Here is a 26,554-nt window from a genome sequence, read left to right as displayed (position 1 = left end):
TGCATTTTTAGCATTTTTTCAATAGGTTACCATGACAATCAATGTTAGAAACCAGAGGAAATTTTTTTTACACAAATTTCATCTCTCTACTGTTAATGTAATTGTTATGTAGTTTATAAATATATATACATGTAATGATGTATTTTTCATAACCAATCCGCTATACCTGTATAGCTCAAACATGTCAAATAATTTCAGGAAAAATGCAAATTAACTGTTTACTGCTACCTTATAAAATGAAAAAAAAAATGCTGACGAATCCTCCCATTATACACGAACTTGAAATCACATGGAATTTCCTTGTTGTAGTTCTATCTGACATATAAAGGAGTATTTCAACAGTTATATTGATTACAAAGTTCGTCGCCTTCTCCTTTACACAACATAAACAACTTGAATGTACCTGCTTCCACCTTCTTGCCATTTTTCAGTTCGATAGCCACTTTCTCTGGTAGCATCTGGTATAAAAGAGTTTCTGTTTTTTTCTTCTCGTCCTCCAACGCCTCCGAGGTTTTCTTCAACTCAGCAGTCGTTTCGTCAAGCTTCTTCCTGTGAGAGGAAAAAATATTTAAGCTCATCAGGAATATTATTATGTTATATTATTATATTATATCATATTAGTATATTATATCATATTAGTATATTACATCATATTAGTATATTACATAAGTGTAATAGATGAAAGTTTAGTCTGATGTTGCGCTGAAAAAATGATTCTCCAATATTAAAGCAATCATGAAAAAGTTTTCATATGAAATTACAACAATAACTCGCCTACACTGACATTTTACGGCTTATATGAATGGCGAAAGCAGTCTTTAAATTCACTGAAATTATGTAACAATTAAAATTTATGCTTACGCCACCGAAATATGATACACAATTGTATTAAATAAGGGGAGATAACCATGATACCGTAGATAACCATGATACCGTAGCAACGCTAATGACGATCAGTTTATCCGATGCTGTACAATATTTCAAACTTCCCTTTTATGCCTTAGAATCTATATAGAAATTTGTATCTTGTACAATTGGTTGTAAATGAACTAAAATATTTTAAAATAGGGACGAAGTATATGATATGATTCGTTGTATCTACTTCTAGTCGTACGCTCGATTTGCTGTACTTTAGCCCTTTTTATTAAAAAAAAATTTGACACTTTTTTAATCGAACAGTAAGATTAATAAACCATCAGATTGATCTGCACTTGTTATCTGTAAGTTATACTAAAACCCCAATTATGAACGTTACTGACCTATATATCCGCAGGCACGGTAACGCATTAACTATCATTAGGGGGAACTACATCAATATCTCTAGCATCCTTAGATATGTAGCCATGATAAATGAACAGTGGCTGACTTTGATATTTGGAAAGACCCTGTAATAAAAGTATTGCCATTTTGTAAATGATCGTATTCTACAGCGAAATTCCAAAAAAGATCACTGCCACGAGCGCAGATCTCGTCACTTTACAGTGATACACTAATGAGTTATGTTAGAAAAAGCCCTAAACGACAACCAGGGTTATTAGTTAAATAAAATGTATTAAGTACCATTGAAGTACATGAAATTACTCGGATATTAAAAACAAAATTAAAAAACGTGTAAACGTAAAAAAAAACAAAAAAAAAACAGTACATACGCTACGTCAATTTCAGCGATACGTTGCTGGTTAAGTAGGACCAGTTCTCTTGTGACGTCATATATTGGGATATCAGACATAAAGACATTCATCTCTACTAGTTCAGTAAGGCTCGTTAGGCGCGGAGAGCAAAGGAATATCATTTGAGAAACATCGTCCAGCCAGAGCATTTGTCCTGAATAACAAATAAAACAACTACCATACATGATATAAGATTATGGTACATGTATTTTCAATTTTGATTCGATTGTTTTCACATCACAATTTTGGTTTTTGATGTTTATTTATTTATTTATTATTTTTTTTGTTTTTTTTTTTTTTTTTTTTTTTTTTTTTTTGTTTTTTTTTTGTTTGTTTTTTGTTTGTTTGTTTTTTTTTTGTTTTTTTTTTTTTTTTTTTGTTTTTTTTGTTTTTTTTTTTGTTTTTTGTTTTTTTAGGGGGTGGGGCGGAGGGTGGAGGTGAGGCATCTCCTTCTAAATACCTTATAAGTCAAAGCTGGCTGAATAGATAACGATCCTGACCTATCATCACGATTTCAACAGAGGTTATTGAGTGCTGATGAATGAAGATCATTGAAGAGTACATGTAACAACACTCGCCTTAACAAGCAACATTCGCTGAAGAGACATCAGTGGTCATATTAGATAATGAAGTTTATGTAGCCCGTATGTTCACCGCCGTATCTGAACACATGGATTTGTCATTTGAGAAGAAAACTGTCATGTCCAGGAGGAAGTCATTCGGAATTTATATCTTTACTTCTCAAAGGGCCCAATACTTAACTGTTTATATCCAAGTTTTTACATTTCAATCGAATACAAGGTGACGTTTTAATGATCATGATTTTTGCTTTGTTTATTTTTATTTTTAACAAAACCGATGCTCGTTTGTTGCCTGATGGTTTTTTTTTTTTGTTTTTTTTTTTGCAGTTAATAATGCTCTTTGGGAAACGAACGGGACATGCCTTATTTGGATTGTGTAAGATTTAAATGACGGGTGACGGATGAAGAACACAGTTACTATTCTGTAATGCCTGGTTTTATAATCTCTTTTTTTCGAGTTTTAATTATGAGAAGGCGCTACATACCATATATGATGTCAAATTTGTATCATATTATTGTTATTACTATTGCTACATGATGGCCTTAAGTAAATTGACTGACGTCTTTAATAGGAATTTAATAGATTTCGGAAAATAAACCTTGTACACACTTCCCGTGCTGTCTGATCATCTAGATTAGTCACGATGTATTCAGATCAGTCGGTGTTCTGTCGCTAAGGTTATTATGATAAAATGCTATAACAATGTATATTAGTGATTATCTAATCAATCACACGTACAAGCTATCTTACAGCGGGTGTATTGAACAGATCAGGTCTGTTAGTATACATAGCTAAGGCTTATTGGGAATTTTGTTTGCAATTTTGCAGGTAGGGTATATCTCTTTATATACGTGTGAAATATGGAAATAATTATACAGGTAAAATATTAAATAGTAATTATTAAAAAAGTAAAGTATGAAATAGCAATCATCATAAAGAAAAGATATAAGTAATCATATATAGGTAAGACATTACATATTGATCATTATATAGGTAAGATATTGTGATCATTATATAGGTAAGACATTGTGATCATTATATAGGTAAGACATTGTGATCATTATATAGGTAAGACATTGTGATCATTATATAGGTAAGATATTGTGATCATTATATAGGTAAGACATTGTGATCATTATATAGGTAAGATATTGTGATCATTATATAGGTAAGATATTGTGATCATTATATAGGTAAGACATTACATATTGATCATTATATAGGTAAGATATTGTGATCATTATATAGGTAAGACATTATATATTGATCATTATATAGGTAAGATATTACATATTGATCATTATATAGGTAAGATATTGTGATCATTATATAGGTAAGATATTGTGATCATTATATAGGTAAGACATTGTGATCATTATATAGGTAAGACATTGTGATCATTATATAGGTAAGATATTGTGATCATTATATAGTTAAGACATTGTGATCATTATATAGGTAAGATATTGTGATCATTATATAGGTAAGACATTGTGATCATTATATAGGTAAGATATTGTGATCATTATATAGGTAAGATATTGTGATCATTATTTAGGTAAGACATTACATATTGATCATTATATAGGTAAGATATTGTGATCATTATATAGGTAAGACATTACATATTGATCATTATATAGGTAAGATATTACATATTGATCATTATATAGGTAAGATATTGTGATCATTATATAGGTAAGATATTGTGATCATTATATAGGTAAGACATTGTGATCATTATATAGGTAAGATATTGTGATCATTATATAGGTAAGATATTGTGATCATTATATAGGTAAGACATTACATATTGATCATTATATAGGTAAGACATTGTGATCATTATATAGGTAAGACATTGTGATCATTATATAGGTAAGACATTGTGATCATTATATAGGTAAGACATTACATATTGATCATTATATAGGTAAGATATTGTGATCATTATATAGGTAAGACATTGTGATCATTATATAGGTAAGACATTGTGATCATTATGTAGATAAGATATTGTGATCATTATATAGGTAAGACATTGTGATCATTATATAGGTAAGACATTACATATTGATCATTATATAGGTAAGATATTGTGATCATTATATAGATAAGATATTGTGATCATTATATAGGTAAGACATTGTGATCATTATATAGGTAAGATATTATATAGACAACATATTAGATAGCATGCTGTCTGGTTGAATGGAATATTGAAATGTAAAACACGCAGTTCAATGATATCCCACTTTTGATCATCTCACGAATTTTTGGATTTATCAATACAAACCAAATCACAGGTAAATAAAAAAGGTTCGCTTTATTCTATCACACTATTACATATATTACATCTAGTCTCATTAAAATTATCCAGGTATTAAATAATAACGTAACACGAATACGGTTTGAGCGTACCGGTTTCGGTAAATACAAGTTTTTTTACAATGTTCAGAATACAGTGACCTTCACAATCTCCTTGTCAAATGTCAAAAACTGCGTCATTGCAAATATGTCGATACCATTTCCCAAAAGCAAATTTATCCGTGAAATGCCCCGACATAATTCTTGTTCCGTCTCATAGCAAAGAAATTGTCTTTATTATCCCAATGATGATATGTCCTTTCATAGAATTTTGAAATATCATCTTTCAGCGTTTTTCTGCAGAAGAGATGTGACTTGTAATGTCCCCTCTGTCATTTGATGTCGTCATCAAGTAAAATACACATGTATCTGTGTGGTATTCCAAGGAACAACATTGTTATTTTAATGTCCCCTTATCAAAGATATCATTGTGGTGACCTCACCTTGTCTGAGATATCTCCCAACAGACCCCCAAAAATGTCATCTTAAGCTCTGATTGGTTGTGTTTGTATAACTACCTGGTTACATCTTTACCAAAGAGTGTTCAACTTTTTTTAATATGTATCAATTGCGGTTAAGCCTTCTTTACCCAGGAGTGTTCAACTTTTAGAAATATACAGCAGTTCTATACTCTAAGTGTTTTGTAAGAAAACGTTGTATCAGACAGAAAAAAAATGCACACATGCTTAAACATTTACAGATCTAATCATTCTAATCTATTTTCTTACCTAGGTACAATTAATGACTTGGCATTATCGCATATAACGATTTATACGTAAGTGATAAAATTAACCTTGACTCGGGCTCCAATTCCCGATACAAGTCTCACGTATCTCCAGCGTTACACAAATGAATCGGTCTACTATTGATTCGTATGGAAGTCAACTTGTGTATATCCAGATCTATTTTATCGTCCAAGGCTTTGACAGATTTCATTGATATTTTCATTAACATATACATTAATTTTAATTGAAATATGATTTATTTTATCTGTATGTGATTACTAAAAGATAAAAGCATTTCATCTTTCTATGGATATTTCTTACAACCAATAGATATCTTGTTGATCTATTTATAAATCACACTATCCGATAAAGTTAGTACAAGCGATTGCTATGTTGTATCATATCCCACATCGCTGTTCTGAATTTACGTGCTGCAGACACGTGTCCTGGTAACAAATCAACAGAAAATCAATTCAATTCCCAGGAACAATGTATTAGAAACAACACCCTTATCATGTAAGATTAGTTGTAAAGAGCAAATCCGCTTTGTTACACAAATTCTTTTAGATAAGAAAGATAAGAAAAGTTTGTTATTGAATCAGTAGTTGATATGTATACCTTTTAAAACGAGTTTGCAATTTCCCCTGGCCGTCTGTCTTACTTCAAGCATAAAAACAGCATTGATGAACATCCGTATATTTTCAATGGTAAAGTTCATGATCGGGTGAATGATATCGAAAATGGAACTGATTTTAATACCGGGTTTAATACGGCTCTGCACGAATCTCTGTATCATAGTACCGCATTGCATTATCTGTAGGTCTTTGTCAAAGACGATATGATACGGAAGGGCCATACAGAATTGATCCGGGCTTATTTGTAATAAACCGGAAGTACAGGGATTACGTCGGTTCACTTCCATCCTCGTCAACACTGAAGTACGTTTGCTGGCGGCTAAGGTCACCTTGAATATTACATGTTCCTGAGGTTTCCCGCCTGTAACTTTTTCTGTCGACTTTTTGAACATTTCTATATTCGCATGTTGTTGATATAGATCTCTCGCTACCGCACGAACCAAACCTAGGTAACGAAATCACATTATGATTAGTAATATTTAAAGAAAAATGAAATTATATAAATAATTAAAACACTCTCAACTTTTTATCTTGAATACCATGGTTTCTTTCACGGTAAAACTAATGTCTGATTGATACTTCTGACCAATAATGTAGAAACCTAAAAGGTTTAGATGTTAGAATCGATCTTTACACGTGTTAGGTTATAGATTCCATAAAAAAAAGTTGTTAATTTTCAATATTAAAATGATGTAAAGTAATGTCAAGTATTTGTGTATAGTTTAAACCGCACAACTACCCATATCTAGTATAACGAGACAAGAAATGTACTATAAAAGGCATAAACAAGCTGATAAACAAGAGACAAATGTGTTTCTTGGTTAAGAATGGACTGAATAAAAAATTATTTTGCAATTAAGACCTTAATATCGATAAAAAACAATTTAATAACTGAAAGTTTGGACAGCAATGCGAAGACCTTTATCAAAGATAGATGATTTAAACATTACCAACAGTTCATGGGAGAAGACGATCAAACGGTCTAGACAAGATACTAGCAATGGAAATCAATTTATCAAATGTCAGAATTAATAATCATACCAGAAAACGATGAAGGAGATGTATAAAGCCTTTTAACACTATTAATCAAGTGTCATTATTGACCAGCGTTATTATATAGTATCTCCTCGGAGCCTCTTACCTAAGACGATTGGGTAAAGTCCTGGTCGAATAGTGTAATAGTGAAGCCATAACTGGCCATTCTCATCTGTCTCACATCTACAATATACACCTTGATATATTCAGGCATTGTCTTAACAATATACACAAAAACAATTTTATACAAAAGACACACAATTATACTTACATTATTTTAATGAAAATTTAGAATAACATAGTCATATAATGTATCAAATTCCATCAAAAAGTGTTTGTCCTTCTTGCATTCGTCAAAGCCAAGATCATGCAATCTAGAGGGAGGTTTTAAAAATCAAAATTGGTCGAGAGTAATATAAAAAATGAAATGGAGAGGTTACTCTGTCCTAAACCTGCAAACTTTAAAATATTGCACAAATCAACAAAGAGTCTTGAACACTGTAATGAACTAAATATCGTACATAAACGATTTAGAATATGATGCTTTTATTTAAGAACGTAATGAGTTTAAGCACATGGGTATCGAAATGTTACATTGTTTGCTCTCAAGGACAGCCATTATGTTTTGATAAACTGGTAATTTTTCACTGAAGTCATGCAGGAGGTCAATCCCATTATATCCAAAGTAACAGGGGTAACATGTTCAAGACATTACAAAACGTTTCTTGATCCCACTTTCCTAAGAGGCATAAACCTCCACGGGTAGGAATCAAAGTAAAGACCGTTGACCTTTCGCAGCACCCTACTTTGGTCAGCATCAAGTGATTTCGAATCCTTACATGTATTGGTTGGTCAATATTACGTGTATCCACGTTTGAGAACATTTGGATTGGCCAAGACTTGACCCTTGATCCTAATTATCTAGCAATAAAATATCATATTTCAAATAACATCATTATGGCTCCCACTTTGGTCCCTATCAAGTGCTGTGTTTGCCCATCAGCAATCGTAATTAACCAAGAAAATCGTAGTTTCGTTGAGAACTCATAACGAAATACCACTTAAATGTATATACTATTTGATAAACAAACTAGACTTCCGATATTTCTGGAAACAACATTAATAGCAAAAGGAAAACACCTTTTCTGTGGTATCATATTTGAAACACGTAAAAGGTTGCAAAGACGACGTCAACCCTATCAAATTCTATGGAAATCTGAAGGACACGACAAACTACACATAAAAAAGTTCGATGACATGCCAGACAATCCTTTCCAACCTTTCCGTCGTTTTTATTAAGTGCTTTATGCACCATTGATAGAGGCATTTGTCATTTCATATTCGATTATAAACGGCCTGAAGCCTCGCAATCCAAAATCAATTACGCCATTTGATGTAGACATACACAGCTTTTAACCCTTAAGTTAAGGTAGGTAAGGTCACTACCCGACGAAGTCTCGGAATATTGCATAATGCCTTAGAATGTCAATCTAGAAACAAATCCTGAATAGCGAATCTACATCGTAAGGCTGTTTTTATTTCCTTAAAATGTTTTAAAAGAAGACGCTTTTAGCCAAAACGTGACAAATTCAATCAGGAAGTCAAACCTGGCTAGAAGCATGACGAAAATATTGGTGGCTGATCATACCGTTGAAAATTGATAGTAAAATTCAGAAAAAAAATTCCTGTTAATATAAGCTTTCGACTTACTGCTTTCGTAGACGTATTAATGATAACAAGGTAGAGCAAACCCAGTTAAACTCAATAGAGCTGTATGCTCAGTTATCTAATTGGCATTCACGTTGCCATTATTGTGAACTTGAAGCAGTTCATAACTATTGAATACTCGTACATATCTGTCATTTTTTTAATCTTCATCCAGTTAAGTAGGTAATATTATTACGTTTTCAGTTTTTTCAATATTTCAAAGCCGTTGGCAGTTGATAAGCTAGTAATAACATATGAGTTTGGTAGGGTTATATCATAGCAATGGCGTGCAATATTCAACACAATGATATATCCATTACACGGTTACTTATGGTAAATTTCCAAAACACAAAGGTAAACAGACTTATAGTACAGCGTTTTGTTTTTATAGGGGACTGAAAAAGAATCTTGCAATATGGGTTCCTTAATTGGATTGCTTCAAAATATGGTTTGTCTAATTTTTATTTCCAAACAAGAAGCTTGTTTTGTTATGTGTCAAAAAAGCAACAGAAGATGACACTATGAAAAGACGCCGGGCAGACAGGAAAAACATGTAACACAGGGAAGCATATTGTATTAGTTTTTCGTCTCTAAAACAAAAAACTTCAAATGAACAATGACGTAAAATAACCAGCATGTTGTGTCATTAATGGAACAGTTTGTTTTATATTGCCAGAGATAAAAAAACATGAAAACCTGACAAATTAGGTTTTTTACATGGTTCGAGAACATAATCTTTTTTTTTTTTTTTTTTTTGTTTCCGGTTCCCCGAAAAAAATATTTGAGAACAATATGAAGTAAAGGGGAGTAATAATGTTTTGGCTCCCTGTCTTTTCCAATTACGTATGCGTTCGTTGCCATTAAGAGCTTCGCTGACGCGCCTGCTCCTCACGGGTGAAACACTTATTTTCTAAGTCATTTTTTTATTTTCTGTGCTCGTGTCGAGAACGAACTCTAAGGAATGTGATTATCCATATATCAAATACAAGTACACTTATATGCACGTACACGGAATGGTTTTTAAATAGAATCAATTGATAAATTGGCCTTCATAACTACAGATTTTCATAAAATATTAAAAAACACATTTCCTTCTGATATTGATTACTCAAACAGCCTTGTTATACTGTAAGCAGAATGCAGGTTTCTTAATGCCTCTTCACATTTAATTCCCGTTTAAATAAAATTTAGGAATATAAACAAATATCACGCACCCAAGAACAACACACTGCTGTGCAAGCCTAATCGCCATGCGTAAATATCGGTAAAAGCACAAATCATCACTCATAGGCTTCATCTAGAGACTGTGTAACGCCAGTATAAATATTGCATTGGACATTCGAGTTCCTGCCTGATTGTGACTTCAGTACCTATATTTATCCAGAATTTCAATCCATATAGTTCTACTTTGTGTTTGACAATAAGTCAACAAAAGTAGATTTATCAAGAAACTATGGCAAACAGAAAATCAATAAGTTGTATTTTGTCATCATTTTGGTCAATTTATCTTAAAAAATGAAGACGTTCTGTATGATGAAAGCGGACCTAAAGAATCCAAAATTCATAACAAATTGCACACCATACACAATATCAATGATTCATAAAATAATTAAATAAATCGCTGGTTTATTTCGTTTTATAGTACAATTCTGACTGATAATAGACATGCGAAAACAGAAATCATCTATCTTTTCCAGTTACTTGTGTGTCTTTGGACCATATGGTAATTTTGTGATTTTAACAAACATTGTAATCGAAAAATATTCCTTCATAAGTATTTAAAAGAAAAATTAGAAATTACTGGAACTAAAAGATGAATAGGTATGTATCTAAACGTACAATTTATACAAAAGAATGTAAATTCAAATTCTACGAAGCCAAGGCAAATTATCACATAAGGTAGGATTCGCAAAGAGTAAGTACACGTGAAATAGTACCATTTGAGTCGGAAGGGCAAGGGTCTTCTACCTTATCGTCAACAGCCGCCATATAAATCTGACAAATCTATTAAGTAATGTCACGTTCTGAAATGGGAGCAAGGTAAACCAAAGCGGAACCACCAGACATAACAACAAGCATCAAACATGTCCAACTCCATATAGTGTGACATCGGACAGTAAATAATCAGCTTGGACGTGATCAATAATCCACGAAATCCACATACCACAAGAATGAGCATATCGATTTTTTCTCTTCATTTTGTTAGCACTTAAATCTGATTTAAAATTAAAAAAAAAAATCTTACAAGCATCGCGACTCGGACGTGTGATAACAGCTTATCATACTTTATTTCACTTTCGTGAAAATGTGAAAATGTAGTCAAAACCACACTAAAACAGGCCCTGAAAATTAACTCATGTTTCCTGATTATTCCTGTCTAGACAAATTATATGGCAATACCTTGAGTGATCTACCGTTTTTATGAAAGCGCCGTCACCGTGCTCTGTATTATGTCTCAACGGTGTGGAATGTAGCTGTCTGATTGACGCTGACCTTTGTTTGGCTAAACAAAGTCAAAATTCTGTTACTCATACCTTTTTGGTCCCCTGATATTAGTTCGCTTTTTTGGCTTTATGAATTTGAAATCAGACATTTTCTCAAAGGAAACGGAAGAAAGTAAGCTCTTTCAATAACATAGCACCCCTTTTTGCTTGAGAATAATTGATACGCAAGTCGGAAGTCAATGACAGACAATGAAAGTGCTCGAGGTTGAAAGCACATGATGCCTCGAATGTTTTCTGAATCACATTTAATAGAGTTGTATTTAAATCAAGTTTATTTTTAGGATAAGGGTTAATGTTTCAAATATCCACTAAATTAACTATGTTGTTTTGGAACTACATGTATTTGTCACTATACTATCAACCGACAGTTGTTGTGTTACACTGAAAGTACCAGCTACATAATCACACTATTTCACCTGGGGACATTTTGTTTTTCTGTCAAACCAAACGGAGGTGCCACACCTCTATCTTATATCATCCACATGAATAACACTTTTGGCTGTAGCCATTGTGTTTCTTTTATGATAATGACTTGCAAATATATTAATACTACTTGGCACCATGATATCAGGAAAAGATCTTATTGTGTCACATGTGTAACAAACACTATCTATCGGAGTGCACGCTTTTTATATCCAAGGATCTCCGTGGTTGTGGTAATGCTAGTGAACATTTAGTCCTCGAAGTTTGCATTGATCTATGTGCCATATAAAATGTAAAGAACGGGTAAATTCCTAAACACGTCGCTAGACATGTGTAATCATTGAACAAGTGCTCATTCGTATATTGTTTCTGGCATTTCTTTGGGGGTTTTTTTCTCCCTCAATCGCTACAAAGTATTTCAACTGCTAATTCTTTTGATGGAATGAACTTGATCTCTTTTAAGTGTGAAGAGAATGAGGGAATATAATCCTTACTCAAACAAAAACCCGCTGGTTATTCTTAACATTTTATAGGATGTGCCACTTCGTCATCTTACCTGAATGAAGGTGCTGCCATCTGTTTGTAGCTCATGGCCAGCAGAGCATGAAGAGAGTCCAAGTTTTGTATGAAGGATTCAAAATCACTTCCCAGAGTGCGTAGCATTTTGTCGTATCCGTGTCGTAAGCAGTAGGTCAGGAAATACTCTCCAAATACTTCAAGTACTGCTGGCAGCGCCAAACCTACATTTGTACGAATAATTTTGATGTTTATTTCAACAGTCAACATATTTTCATATCACACTCAGAATATGTGTTCTTCACTGATTTGTAGGGTATATGTTTGCTAGGACTCAGAAAATCTTGGCAACCGTATTGCCTGTTCTGAATTGAAATGCCTCGAGAGTAGGATTAGATAACGTATTCAACCAGGAGGCGCCTAAATGAGAGCTGATCATAATATGTTTATTTTTCATTATACCGTAACTTTAAACATGTCACATGAGTGTATTTAATCTGACACAATTATCTTGTGCAATACATACCGTGCTTATAAGAATATGAAATATTCTCTGAGAACCCTCTGCCCACCTTACATGTCTTCAAATATAGTTCATTGTATTGATCGTATTTGGTGATTGAAATACGGTACAGAGCAGAGAAACAGACACTCATAATATTCTTCACAATAATACTCCAAAATCTCAAAAAGTAATCAAAATACAATTACTTCGTATGACCTTTGAGAAACTTAAACAATTTTTATTCGACAAAGCAGGCTAGATTATGTTTTGGTTTCAAAAGACATATATTCAAAAACGAAAGATTCAAAACTCATACCATGTTACAGAACAGATCACTCTTGTATAGTATCAGATGTAGATTTCGGTAAAGTAGAACGTGATAGAGGAGACTGGAAGAGAATTCAATAACAAACAACAGGGACGGGAATCTAGTAGGGAAAATAAAGTGGAAGGTCTTATTTTACGGTCAAAAGCAAACTGGTATACTAATACGGAAAAGGCAACAAAGTTTTCTTTTTTGATTTAGAAAAGCGTCATTTTGTAAATAAAAGTATCACTGAATTAACTACAGATGGTGGGGACATATTGGATAACCAAGGGAGATAATTGAAGCAAACAAAGATATCTTAAAGAACCGGTTTACATCGAAACAACATAATTTTCCACAATTAGAACGTTCCCATTTGTTCATCATAATATTAGACTAAATAACACTGATAAGAATAATTGTGTTGAGGAAATAAAACTGTCAGAACTAGAAAAGGCATTGAAAGTATAATAGGAAATGTCAATGGTTAGTTGGTTTCAGTGCGGAATTTTAAAATGTTTTAGGAGGGACCAATGAGTCTTCTAAAATAGATCACTTAATTATTCATAACACAAGTCAGTTGTCTAATTTTCAAACTCAATGAATTATTTCTTGTATTCCAAAAAAGGATAAGGACAAAAGATTTTTATAAAAAAAAAAAAAAAAAAAAACTGGCGAACCATTTCTTTATCAGTTGTATACTGCAAGATTGCCACTGCAGCTATAGCCAACAAACTGTTCTTCCAAAAAATATAAATGAAACACAAACAGGTTTGATTAAGGGTAGATTCATATGGGATAACACTACGCTTCTGTATGACATTATTAGACGAAAAAAGGCAATCAAGACTCTTGTTTATTTTGGATTTTGAAAAAGCATTTGACACAATTGAGTGGAATTTTATCCATAAGGCTTTGAAATATTTTAATTTTGGAGAGTCTTTATGCAAATGGTTTTATTTTGTTTTTGATAAAACTTTTTTAAAACTCTATACTTAACAATGATCACTTATCACCTTTATTTGACTTGGGTCTTGGTTGTCATCAAAGCGACCCATTGTAACTATATTCATTTATTATTGGAGTTTAACTTTTATCATTAAAAAATCCAATAATAATATTAAAGGCATAGTTATGACAGAAAGCCAATTGCTTCTTGGTCAATGTGCTGCCGATGCCTACCTCCTACCTGATAGCAATAGTCAACCTTTATACGCAGCGTTATTGAACGTTTTTGCCATAGCATCAGGACTTAAGATAAATTTACAAAAGTCTACTCTATACTGGATAGGAAATTACAAAAAAAATCAAAGGAAATAATATGTCCTCAACTGAAGATTACTTGGTCAAACTGCTGGATATTGCATTTTCATTAGCTATAGAAAACATGGAGCGTATCAGTTATGAAAGTAAACCACAGCAGGTTTTTTACGATTCTGGACCTGTCGAGACTTTACATTGATTGGGCGTGTAACACTGATTAAAGTATCTTATATCACCCAAGTTTGTGCATTTGTTTTCGAAGCTTCCAATGCTTCTGGAACATGTCTACTTAAGTTAAACCAAACTTGATATGGTTTAATATGGAATTTTAAACTGAAAAAGTCAAAGGAAACACTCTAATTGCATGTAGGTAAGATGGAGGGCTTAACATGACCATTGTTTTCTTTCCTTAAATATCTAAAAGTAAAATGGATCAGAAGAATAGTTGAGGTTTCAAGGAAAATTTGGATATTCTTTGTTAAAAGTAATTCTATTCTACACTTTCGTTGGAACTTAATAGCAAAACACTATGGACGTCTCCTTTCTGATATAGTCAATGCCTTGTCAAAATTCCAGAGAGTCAGATACTCTGTTAGAGTATATATGTATGAGCTTATTCAGTTGTGAGCAAGTTGAAAATATAAAGTGATGTAGCCAGTGGAAAACACGAAATAGTGTAGATAAGTTGGGATTCTTTTTCATTATGTTGTCATTAGAGAATTCAACGATTTAGAAACAATACCTTCTCTCTCTAAATTTTATTATATGCCATTCTATAGTAAACAAGACAGTTAAAGTACCCACTAGGAAGGAAGATATTATAACATTTATGTTGATCAAAACTGACTGCAAATTTATTTAATGGAAATTTGTTCAGCATTTTGTAATAAAATCAGTAAGAATTTCATGGAAATCTGTTATAGAAATAGATGACAATTTTAACTGGCACGAGATATATGCCAATACGTTTATATGTACAATGCAAATAAGATTACAAAGTTTTCAATATAAAATCAGTGACAGAATTCTTCTTACAAATTGAATTTAGCAACAACTATGAACATTGTGTAATAGGGAAACAGAAACATTGGAACATACCACTGCTATTATGTATAGAATTTACTTGGAGAGATCGATTGATGGTGTACTGAACATGATGACATCCATACTACAACTTCAAAGACACAAATATTCTGCTCGGTGATCCAAAGTATTGACAATTATTAAACCATTTTCTAATTTTCATAAAACATCATATATCTAACTGTCGCATGAAAATCTCCAATTCATATTTTAGAATGTGTAGAATTATTTTTGCAAAAACAATGAAATTAGAGAAATATATCAGGAAGAAAAATGGGGTGCTTTTTAATAATCTTTGAATGATATGTTAGGGAAAAAAAAGGAATGCTTTGTTTCTTCAGTAGAACACAAGTTATCTCCTCTTGTTCACTGTTCAGTTGGCTTGTCCAGAGGTACAAACTTACATTACTTGTCTCATCTATCTAAAATGTTATCTCAGAGCAATATGATGTCAGACTTGTAAAAAAGATGAATGAATGAATGATTTGTATTTGCTTATAGATTCAACTCACTGAAAAAAGTCCGTTCATATTTTATGATGAATTATTGAGTTGAACAATGAATGTATAATTTACAAATTGAATAAATGAATTACAGAATGAATGAATTACAGAATTAATGACATACTAATTACAGAGAGATCTGATGAATGAATGAATGAATGAATGAATGAATGAATGGCAAACGAATTATAGAAAGGTCTGATGGGCAAATGAATGAACAGATGAATGTCAATTAGGTGTTGAATGAGAGCTACAAGTTTGAATGTTCTAGGGCAATAAAATATTGACTTTTGGAGAAAAAAGAATGCTAAATAAACAAGTTTAACGTGAAAAAATTCAAAGAATATTGAAATAAAATCCTTGTGACTTTGTCCATTTAACAAACATTTTCAGAAACCCTCTCCAAAGCAGGTACATGTTGTTTTCTTTTAAAGGTAAGATATATTTCGTCGACTAAGTTATATAAGTGTATTTGTAACCTTACCCTTATCCTTAGCGAATGGTTCTTATCTCGTAGCTAGTACAAAGTGGAATCAGCAAACTTGTCTTCATTAAGGCAGACGTCACCAGGAAATTACATTGATAGGTGTGTATTACATAGGTTGAGCAAAAAACGACAAGCAATGAGAAAAAGTACATATCACACTGTCTGTTTTGATACTTGTGTATTCCATTTTAACACGTGAATTAATCACGGATGGGACGTAAAGTAAGACATATATATCATTGATATTTCGTCACGTTGAAAGAGGAGTCAGGTTTAGACAGATTGTCATATTAAACTGCATATAAAGCAAAATCGATCAACTTTTCAAAACCTACAGCTTCGACTCCCCACTATGCCAGGTGACTAAATATAATGTTCTGAGTGTAGGAAGAAATCTAGGTCATGTGCACTCAGAAAGACATATAATACTTTAACCGAGTGACTTACAGGCAAAAAGGATCGAATTACATTCACTACGATAGTGATATATCTTTGAGGCTACAACGACCATCATGAGTGCAAATATAACAATGAAAAAATTGGACTGAAGAAGAGTCTATTTCATTTAATTCCCTTAACTAAAAAGCACGTGTGAACTTCCTTTATTCATAGGAATATCGGACGGTTAGGGACGTGCAAATGTACTTTTCTTTGAACTCATGCAATACTAAAAAGGTAGGAAATTCATCATGGAGGCTAATTCACCTTTCCATCTTATTGTTTTAGGTTTTCTTTTGATGTAGTTAAACCGCTTTCTATATCTTAGTACTTAAGGTGCCTCCAAGTATCCTTGACGCTGCTCGATGAGTAATTTCCATTTTGTTATTCTATTTTGACTTTAACAAAATCGAAAGTATTTAAAGGTGCTGTTCACTTGTGTTCAGTCTCTAAAGCGGCCAAAAATGGCATTTTTTTTTTCTTCTTCTTCTTTTTTGAAACCGATTCTGATATAGTCATTTTATTGGCGGTATCTGATATCCAAACTAATAAAACTGTTTTTTCATATATATATTTAACACCCAAACGATGTCGTGATTTCAACACTTTCTGTCCCTAACACGAGACACTTTTAAAAGGACGAAAAACCTACATGATGCATGTTCATTTGTTACTTGAAGAACACAATAAATATATTTTAAATCAACCGGTTAATATCCCTACCACCCTTCTTGTTTAAGGACAATGTTATTCAACGTCAAATTTTAAGTCTTTCGATAATTATACGTACCAGATACCTCACACACGGCTCCTATGAGGACAAATGTCTTTTCGTCGAGGTACTTGTGGAAAACCATAAAATCTACCTTTTCGTCGAACCCGCTTTTCTCTCTGAAATAACAAAATGTTTTATTAAAAGAATCACACAATCACACAGCCGGTGAAAGATATGAATCGAATGTTTAATTTGATAGCCATTGCAATCTGGAAATACATGAAATGCGTATTTCTGTTTTGTTGGTTGCATCTGTTTTAGAACTGATACCTGATATTTAATGTGTCTTTTTTGGTGACGTCACTGTGGTTAATATATCCTATGTTTGTGTTACCTCTTTAACTGTTGAATGTCTTTATTCTTCATCATGACATTGATTAAATCCTCACCTTGATACCTTGCCTTCATTTCGATATTGAGCTTGAATTACAATTTTGTTAACATTTCTGTATGACAGTTTTGAACGGTAACAAACATCTCGTAGTTGCATTGTCCTTTTCTAGCTAATGGTATCATTTCTGGTGGTCAATTCCCCTCTAATTGTGTTAATCCTTTCAATGTTAATCCAGTATACTTTTGGTGACATACTCTGTAAAACTCCCTTAGAGACACGTGTACCGCTGTTGCTCATTTTCTGTTTATATCATGGCTATTTACTCAATAATGTCAAAAGTCTTCAAACAGCAATGGATGACGTTTTATCTAGTGTATGCTTTGTTAGCCCCCGGTTGCCTTTTTTTTGTACTGGCTGTCTGTCTGTTTGGTTGTCTGTCTGTCTGTCTGTTTGGTTGTTTGTTTGTGTGTTATTAACTTTAACCTTGCCCATTACTATTGCACCATAAGAGGTAGGGTTTTTATATGTGGCACGTATGTTCCTTTTGACAAGACATTTCTGGTAGTACTAAAATGTTTGACTTTGACCTTAACCTGTGACCTACATTTGAAATATTATACATTGGCCATAACTATTGGACTAAAACATACCACAATGGAGATATAAGTGTTTCACAAAGTGCGCATGACTTACACGGTACAATCTTTATGTCCCACTTCAAATTTTATCGCAACCAGGAACATAGTGTTTCATAAACACATCTCATTGTGGTTATTTAAAACGAGTATAAGTGGCATTAGTTTCGGTTTCATGTTTTGAATTAGAATTTCTTTTTTTATATGTATGACAAAGCATGTGTCACTTTAAGTACTGCCGTACAGACATCAGCTGTAAGAGCCTGATCTTACACATTGCCCATGCGATCTGTATTAGTTACATCTTATTACATGTATATTCTAACTTACAAATCACACCAAATTAATGAAAAGTTCTTCGGCAAGTTTGAAAAAGTCTTTTAAAATGGAACCAGAGTGCGTCTTGCATATTTTTGTTTCCATCTTAAGATTTTGCGGGCCGAAAGATCTGTTTTGAAACAAGCTTATATTGTACAACAAAAGTATCAATTCATAATTTAGACGATATATCAGACGTATCAGAATGCCCATATCTTATTTCTTAAACATTTAATACTTTTATACAATTAGCATACCATCCTCAAACATCTACTGCTGCATTCAGTATTTCTAAACGTATTGTGTTTTTAAATGTTATGACTTAGAAAGGCTTTGACAGTATGTATATCTGTCAATAAGATAATAAAATAAAACGACGCCGGTAAAAAAAAGCTCCGGATTCGTCAACATTTTCCGAGTTTTTGCTTTATTATAATTATCTCTCTCTCTCTCTCTCTCTCTCTCTCTCTCTCTCTCTCTCTCTCTCTCTCTCTCTCTCTCTCTCTCTCTCTCTCTCTCTCTCTCTCTCTCTCTCTCTCTCTCTTCTACTTTATGAAAACGAGGGAGGGTTCAATAGGTTTATTGTTCGAGGACGGATTCTTAAGGAAATTGTGACCGTGTTTAGATACGTTACCGCCAGAAGAAGGAGAGGGATGTTGACAGGTATAGGTGTCAATACAAAACAGCTGCTAGACACAGTCTCGGAGTTTATAGACAAGCAACATCGACAAACTGTACAGAATATAGCTACTGGAGATAACCTCGAGCTATATCGACAAACATCACTGATAGATTGTACAGAATATAGCTACTGGAGACACCCTCGGGGTATATAGACAAACATCACTGATAGATTGTACAGAATATAGCTACTAGAGACAACCTCGTGGTTTATAGACAAGCAACATCGACAAACTGTACAAAATATAGCTACTGGAGACAACCTCGGGATATATAGACAAACATCACTGACAGACTGTACAGAATATAGCTACTGGAGACAACCTCGGGGTATATAGACAAACATCACTGACAGACTGTACAGAATATAGCTACTGGAGACACCCTCGGGGTATATAGACAAACATCACTGCCAGACTGTACAGAATATAGCTACCGAAGATAACCTCGGGGTATATAGACAAACATCACCGACAGACTGTACAGAATATAGCTACCGGAAACAACCTCGGGGTATATAGACAAACATCACCGACAGACTGTACAGAATATAGCTACCGGAAACAACCTCGGGGTATATAGACAGATATTACTGACAGACTGTACAGAATATAGCTACTGGAGTCAACCTCGGGATATATAGACAAACATCACTGACAGTCTGTACAGAATATAGCTACAGGAGATAACCTCGGGGTATATAGACAAACATCACTGATAGATTGTACAGAATATAGCTACTAGAGACAACCTCGTGGTTTATAGACAAGCAACATCGACAAACTGTACAAAATATAGCTACTGGAGACAACCTCGGGATATATAGACAAACATCACTGACAGACTGTACAGAATATAGCTACTGGAGACAACCTCGGGGTATATAGACAAACATCACTGACAGACTGTACAGAATATAGCTACTGGAGACACCCTCGGGGTATATAGACAAACATCACTGCCAGACTGTACAGAATATAGCTACCGAAGATAACCTCGGGGTATATAGACAAACATCACCGACAGACTGTACAGAATATAGCTACCGGAAACAACCTCGGGGTATATAGACAAACATCACCGACAGACTGTACAGAATATAGCTACCGGAAACAACCTCGGGGTATATAGACAGATATTACTGACAGACTGTACAGAATATAACTACTGGAGTCAACCTCGGGGTATATAGACAAACATCACCGACAGACTGTACAGAATATAGCTACCGGAAACAACCTCGGGGTATATAGACAAACATCACCGACAGACTGTACAGAATATAGCTACCGGAAACAACCTCGGGGTATATAGACAGATATTACTGACAGACTGTACAGAATATAGCTACTGGAGTCAACCTCGGGATATATAGACAAACATCACTGACAGTCTGTACAGAATATAGCTACAGGAGATAACCTCGGGGTATATAGACAAACATCACTGACAGACTGTACAGAATATAGCTACTAGAGACAACCTCGTGGTTTATAGACAAGCAACATCGACAAACTGTACAAAATATAGCTACTGGAGACAACCTCGGGGTATATAGACAAACATCACCGGCAGACTGTACAGAATATAGCTACCGGAAACAATCTCGGGGTATATAGACAGATATTACTGACAGACTGTACAGAATAAAGCTACTGGAGATAACCTCGGGGTATATAGACAAACATCACCGACAGACTGTACAGAATATAGCTACTGGAGATAACCTCGGGGTATATAGACAAACATCACCGAAAGACTGTACAGAATATAGCTACCGGAAACAACCTCGGGGTATATAGACAAACATCACCGACAGACTGTACAGAATATAGCTACCGGAAACAACCTCGGGGTATATAGACAGATATTACTGACAGACTGTACAGAATATAGCTACAGGAGACAACCTCGGGGTATATAGACAAACATCACTGACAGACTGTACAGAATATAGCTACTGGAGACACCCTCGGGGTATATAGACAAACATCACTGATAGATTGTACAGAATATAGCTACTAGAGACAACCTCGTGGTTTATTGACAAGCAACATCGACAAACTGTACAAAATATAGCTACTGGAGACAACCTCGGGGTATATAGACAAACATCACTGACAGACTGTACAGAATATAGCTACTGGAGACAACCTCGGGGTATATAGACAAACATCACTGACAGACTGTACCGAATATAGTTACTGGAGACACCCTCGGGGTATATAGACAAACATCACTGACAGACTGTACAGAATATAGCTACAGGAGACAACCTCGGGGTATATAGACAAACATCACTGACAGACTGTACAGAATATAGCTACTGGAGACACCCTCGGGGTATATAGACAAACATCACTGACAGACTGTACAGAATATAGCTACAGGAGACAACCTCGGGGTATATAGACAAACATCACTGACAGACTGTACAGAATATAGCTACTGGAGACACCCTCGGGGTATATAGACAAACATCACTGATAGATTGTACAGAATATAGCTACTAGAGACAACCTTGTGGTTTATAGACAAGCAATATCGACAAACTGTACAAAATATAGCTACTGGAGACAACATCGGGGTATATAGACAAACATCACTGACAGACTGTACAGAATGTAGCTACTGGAGACAACCTCGGGGTATATAGACAAACATCACTGACAGACTGTACAGAATATAGCTACTGGAGACACCCTCGGGGTATATAGACAAACATCACTGATAGATTGTACAGAATATAGCTACTAGAGACAACCTCGTGGTTTATTGACAAGCAACATCGACAAACTGTACAAAATATAGCTACTGGAGACAACCTCGGGGTATATAGACAAACATCACTGACAGACTGTACAGAATATAGCTACTGGAGACACCCTCGGGGTATATAGACAAACATCACTGCCAGACTGTACAGGATATAGCTACCGAAGATAACTTCGGGGTATATAGACAAACATCACCGACAGACTGTACAGAATATAGCTACCGGAAACAACCTCGGGGTATATAGACAGATATTACTGACAGACTGTACAGAATATAGCTACTGGAGACAACCTCGGGATATATAGACAAACATCACTGACAGACTGTACAGAATATAGCTACTGGAGACACCCTCGGGGTATATAGACAAACATCACCGACAGACTGTACAGAATATAGCTACCAAAGATAACCTCGGGGTATATAGACAAACATCACCGACAGACTGTACAGAATATAGCTACTGGAGACAACCTCGGGGTATATAGACAAACATCACCGACAGACTGTACAGAATATAGCTACTGGAGACAACCTCGGGGTATATAGACAAACATCACCGACAGACTGTACAGAATATAGCTACTGGAGATAACATCATGGTATATAGACAAACATCACTGATATAGAATGGTTAGCGTACCACTTTAAACGCTATTTTAGATAGAGAGAATCTACGTTTGATATTCCAATGGAAAAAATGTCTTATATTAGTTTCTGATGATTCAACAACAAAAAATAGAACGTAAAAAAATATCATTTAAAAGTTTTTCCGACTTTTGAAAAAAAAAATCAATATTAAATCTGTTCGTGTGAGACCTCAGATTGAATGACTTTGAACTAAAATTTAGTTTGAAGCAATAAAATTGGATATGGATCCATGTAAAAATTCAAATCTGGTATGAAAATAAAGTCTGACCTGAGGGACAATATTTCAACGTCATATTCTGACTGAAATTACTTCAACTTGGGAAATAGATTTGCTAGAACGCCTGGAAATCAAAATGATTTAGTAATGTTCAGATCACGTTTTGCATGTGTGGGTGCAAAACCATAGACTTACAATTTTGTACTCATTTTAAGCACATCGTAAGAGTTGTTCTGGTGGATGAAATCCCCTTAGGTCAGATTTTTTTTAAATCTCTTATTTTATTTCTTTAAAGTAACTACATATGGATTATTCGCTCTACAATATAAAACTAAGGCGGTGCTGAGAACTCGGCCTTGTTTGGAGAAAGTTACTTATATACAGTACATGTTTGTCAGATGTAGAGAACGGTCAGTGTTACTTTTGTGGACCGTAGGTAGACAACGAACACTGTAAGATCTGTGGGAGGTAGGAAACGAACACTGTTAGATCTGTAGGAGGTAGGAAACGAACACTGTTAGATCTGTGGGAGGTAGGAAACGAACACTGTTAGATCTGTGGGAGGTAGGAAACGAACACTGTTAGATCTGTGGGAGGTAGGAAACGAACACTGTTAGATCTGTGGGAGGTAGGAAACGAAAGCTGTTAGATCTGTGGGAGGTAGGAAACGAACACTGTTAGATCTGTGGGAGGTAGGAAACGAAAGCTGTTAGATCTGTGGGAGGTAGGAAACGAACACTGTTAGATCTGTGGGAGGTACGAAACGAACACTGTTAGAGTTTTAGGCTGTAGGGAACGGACACTGTTAGATTTGTGGGAGGTAGGAAACGAACACTGTTAGATCTGTGGGAGGTAGGAAACGAACACTGTAAGATTTGTGGGAGGTAGGAAACGGACACTGTTAGATTTGTGGGAGGTAGGAAACGAACACTGTTAGAGTTTTAGGCTGTAGGGAACGGACACTGTTAGATCTGTGGGAGGTAGGAAACGAACACTGTTAGAGTTTTAGGCTGTAGGGAACGGACACTGTTAGATCTGTGGGAGGTAGGAAACGAACACTGTTAGATCTGTGGGAGGTAGGAAAAGAACACTGTTAGATCTGTAGGAGGTAGAAAACGAACACTGTTAGAGTTTTGGACTGTTGAGAACCGACACTGTTAAGTTTGTGGACTGTAGGAAACGGACACTGTTAGATCTGTTGGAGGTAGGAAACTAACACTGTTAGAGTTGTGGGCTGTAGGGAACGAACACTGTTAGAGTTGTGGGCTGCAGGGAACGAACACTGTTAGAGTTGTGGGCTGTAGGAAACGATCACTGTTAGAGTTGTGGGCTGTAGGGAACGAACACTCTTAGAGTTTTGGGTTGTAGGGAACGGACACTGTTAGGTTTGTGGACTGTAGGGAACGGAAACTGTTAGGTTTGTGGACTGTAAGTTATATGAAACGGCGACGCTTACATTGTACAAATTACACACAACCGAATAAAATACAGTTGGCTTAATAATGAATTTAATTGCTCCATTCAGCTTTTAAGATTTGTCAATTATGCTAAAGGTTTAAATTTGGAAATCTATGAGACAGCTGAGAAAAAACATCCATATTAGGAGGTGCATTAGTCCCAAAATTCAATGAATTTTGTAATATTGCTATATCTGAATATTTCATCAGAACTACAAGAACATATCTTTTCAGGAGGCATAAGGCTATTATTTTAGTAAATGCAACAACATTAAAATAGTAATAGAACAATTTACAATATTTGATTTCATCGATTGCGACACGGTGTGAACATTGATAAAAGAATTCACGATATCAGCAGCAGAACTCATGGTAAGAAATCATTTCGGACTCTTAATAGTTCTAGAAGTAGTCTCCCTTTGGTCGGACAAATCCAGTGCGACTCTTGGTAGAAAAAGTAAATGTTTGCTAATAGTTGCTACTGGGATTGTCTGTTTGAAATTTTCACACTGTAACGAACATAGATCTTTTTACAAATATATATAAGTTAGTAAAAAAATATATAGCTGTAATACAATACACAACGATATTGTTTGCATAAGAGTGCATGAAAATAACTTTCATAACAACTTATGTAATAATTTGTCCGCCTGTAGCGCCCTCTAGATCCTCTTTGCTGCATAATCGAATTATCTAAGGTGGTGGTCCCTGTCAGCGAGGTATGCTCAAGGTGAGCCATCTAGTGGTTCGGAGGTTGATATTCTAACACCAGGGGAGACTACTCCCAATGACATATTACGAGAATGATCTCATGTATTAAATTGATATTATTATTAAAACTTATTTGTAGTATTCATCAATGCTTAGCTTATATAACACTATTTAAAATAATGTATGCGATTAGATTATCACATCAGTGATCAGTGATTTTAGTGTAATTTGCGATGCAACATGTTTCTATAAACCTAATTTTTCACAGTTATTAAAGCTTACGAAATAACTTTTCACGTGAAAAACTGCGTTAGGGAAAGATAACCCGAGCCAGATAATAAGTGAACGACTCGGTACATTTAACTATGTCGTTAGTTAACGAGAGTTTCGAACAACCGAGCCCTGATGCCTTTCCATATAATTGATAATTGATGGTGTACCTATACAACCGAAATTAATGAATGGTAAATGAGAGAAATCACTGATTTCAAAATTTACTTATAAATTTTAGAAGTTGCTTTATGTCAAACTGTTAAAGTTAAGATGATTCTTCAAATTTGTTTAAACAAAAATCTTCAAAGCCAAATGGACGTCTATTTCCCGTAAACCTTGCCACGGAATCTGTTTTTCTGTATTTTTAATTTTGATCTCAATGTATTTTATTACTGTGTTGTATGTCATTATATAGAACCCAATAGAAAATAACTACTTTACAGGAAAAATGTATAACTGCATGTAACATTCTGTAGCTTAAAGGTGAAAAAAAAACAAAATCAACATAAAAACCTCATAGCATAAAAACAACAATTACACTTACATTATCTTGTCCCATGCTTCTTGGTTGAATTTCTCCAGCACTAGTTCGCGGACACACACGTGAATTTGACCGTACTAAAAATCAAGAAAAGTAAGGGTAATGGTAAGTTGTAGGTGTGTAAAATTAACAAAAGCATCACTCGAAAAGATACTTATCGAGAATTAAAACTTTTTAGAAAAAGTAAGCGATTTATTTAAAGACCAACATATCCCCACATTGTTAGAGACGTGATATCCCCACATTGTAAGAGACGTGATATCCCCACATTGTTAGAGACGTGATATCCCCACATTGTAAGAGACGTGATATCCCCACATTGTAAGAGACGTGATATCCCCACATTGTAAGAGACGTGATATCACCACATTGTTAGAGACGTGATTTCCCCACATTGTAACAGACCTGATATCCCCACATTGTTAGAGACGTG

The 26,554-nt window shown here is 34.5% G+C and overlaps 1 protein-coding gene across 1 annotated transcript in view; it reads right to left on the bottom strand.

The window, feature by feature from the left end:
• Window positions 1-26,554, bottom strand: part of LOC132563188 (guanylate cyclase soluble subunit beta-2-like) — a 60,306-nt gene that overhangs the window by 17,422 nt on the left and 16,330 nt on the right. The window contains exons 2-8 of the mRNA XM_060227940.1: window positions 26,125-26,198; window positions 17,541-17,641; window positions 12,205-12,388; window positions 7,121-7,197; window positions 5,963-6,424; window positions 1,650-1,824; window positions 404-549 (exon numbers count right to left, since the gene is read on the bottom strand). Of these exons, the coding sequence (XP_060083923.1) occupies window positions 404-549; window positions 1,650-1,824; window positions 5,963-6,424; window positions 7,121-7,197; window positions 12,205-12,388; window positions 17,541-17,641; window positions 26,125-26,198 (1,219 nt within the window). The remainder of the gene's footprint in view (window positions 1-403; window positions 550-1,649; window positions 1,825-5,962; window positions 6,425-7,120; window positions 7,198-12,204; window positions 12,389-17,540; window positions 17,642-26,124; window positions 26,199-26,554) is intronic.

Source organism: Ylistrum balloti, unplaced genomic scaffold (assembly GCF_031769215.1).
Source record: "Ylistrum balloti isolate Yb309-2 unplaced genomic scaffold, AGI_CSIRO_Ybal_v1 Utg371632, whole genome shotgun sequence".
Lineage (NCBI taxonomy): Eukaryota > Metazoa > Mollusca > Bivalvia > Pectinida > Pectinidae > Ylistrum > Ylistrum balloti.
This window is presented reverse-complemented; position numbering and strand designations above follow the sequence as displayed.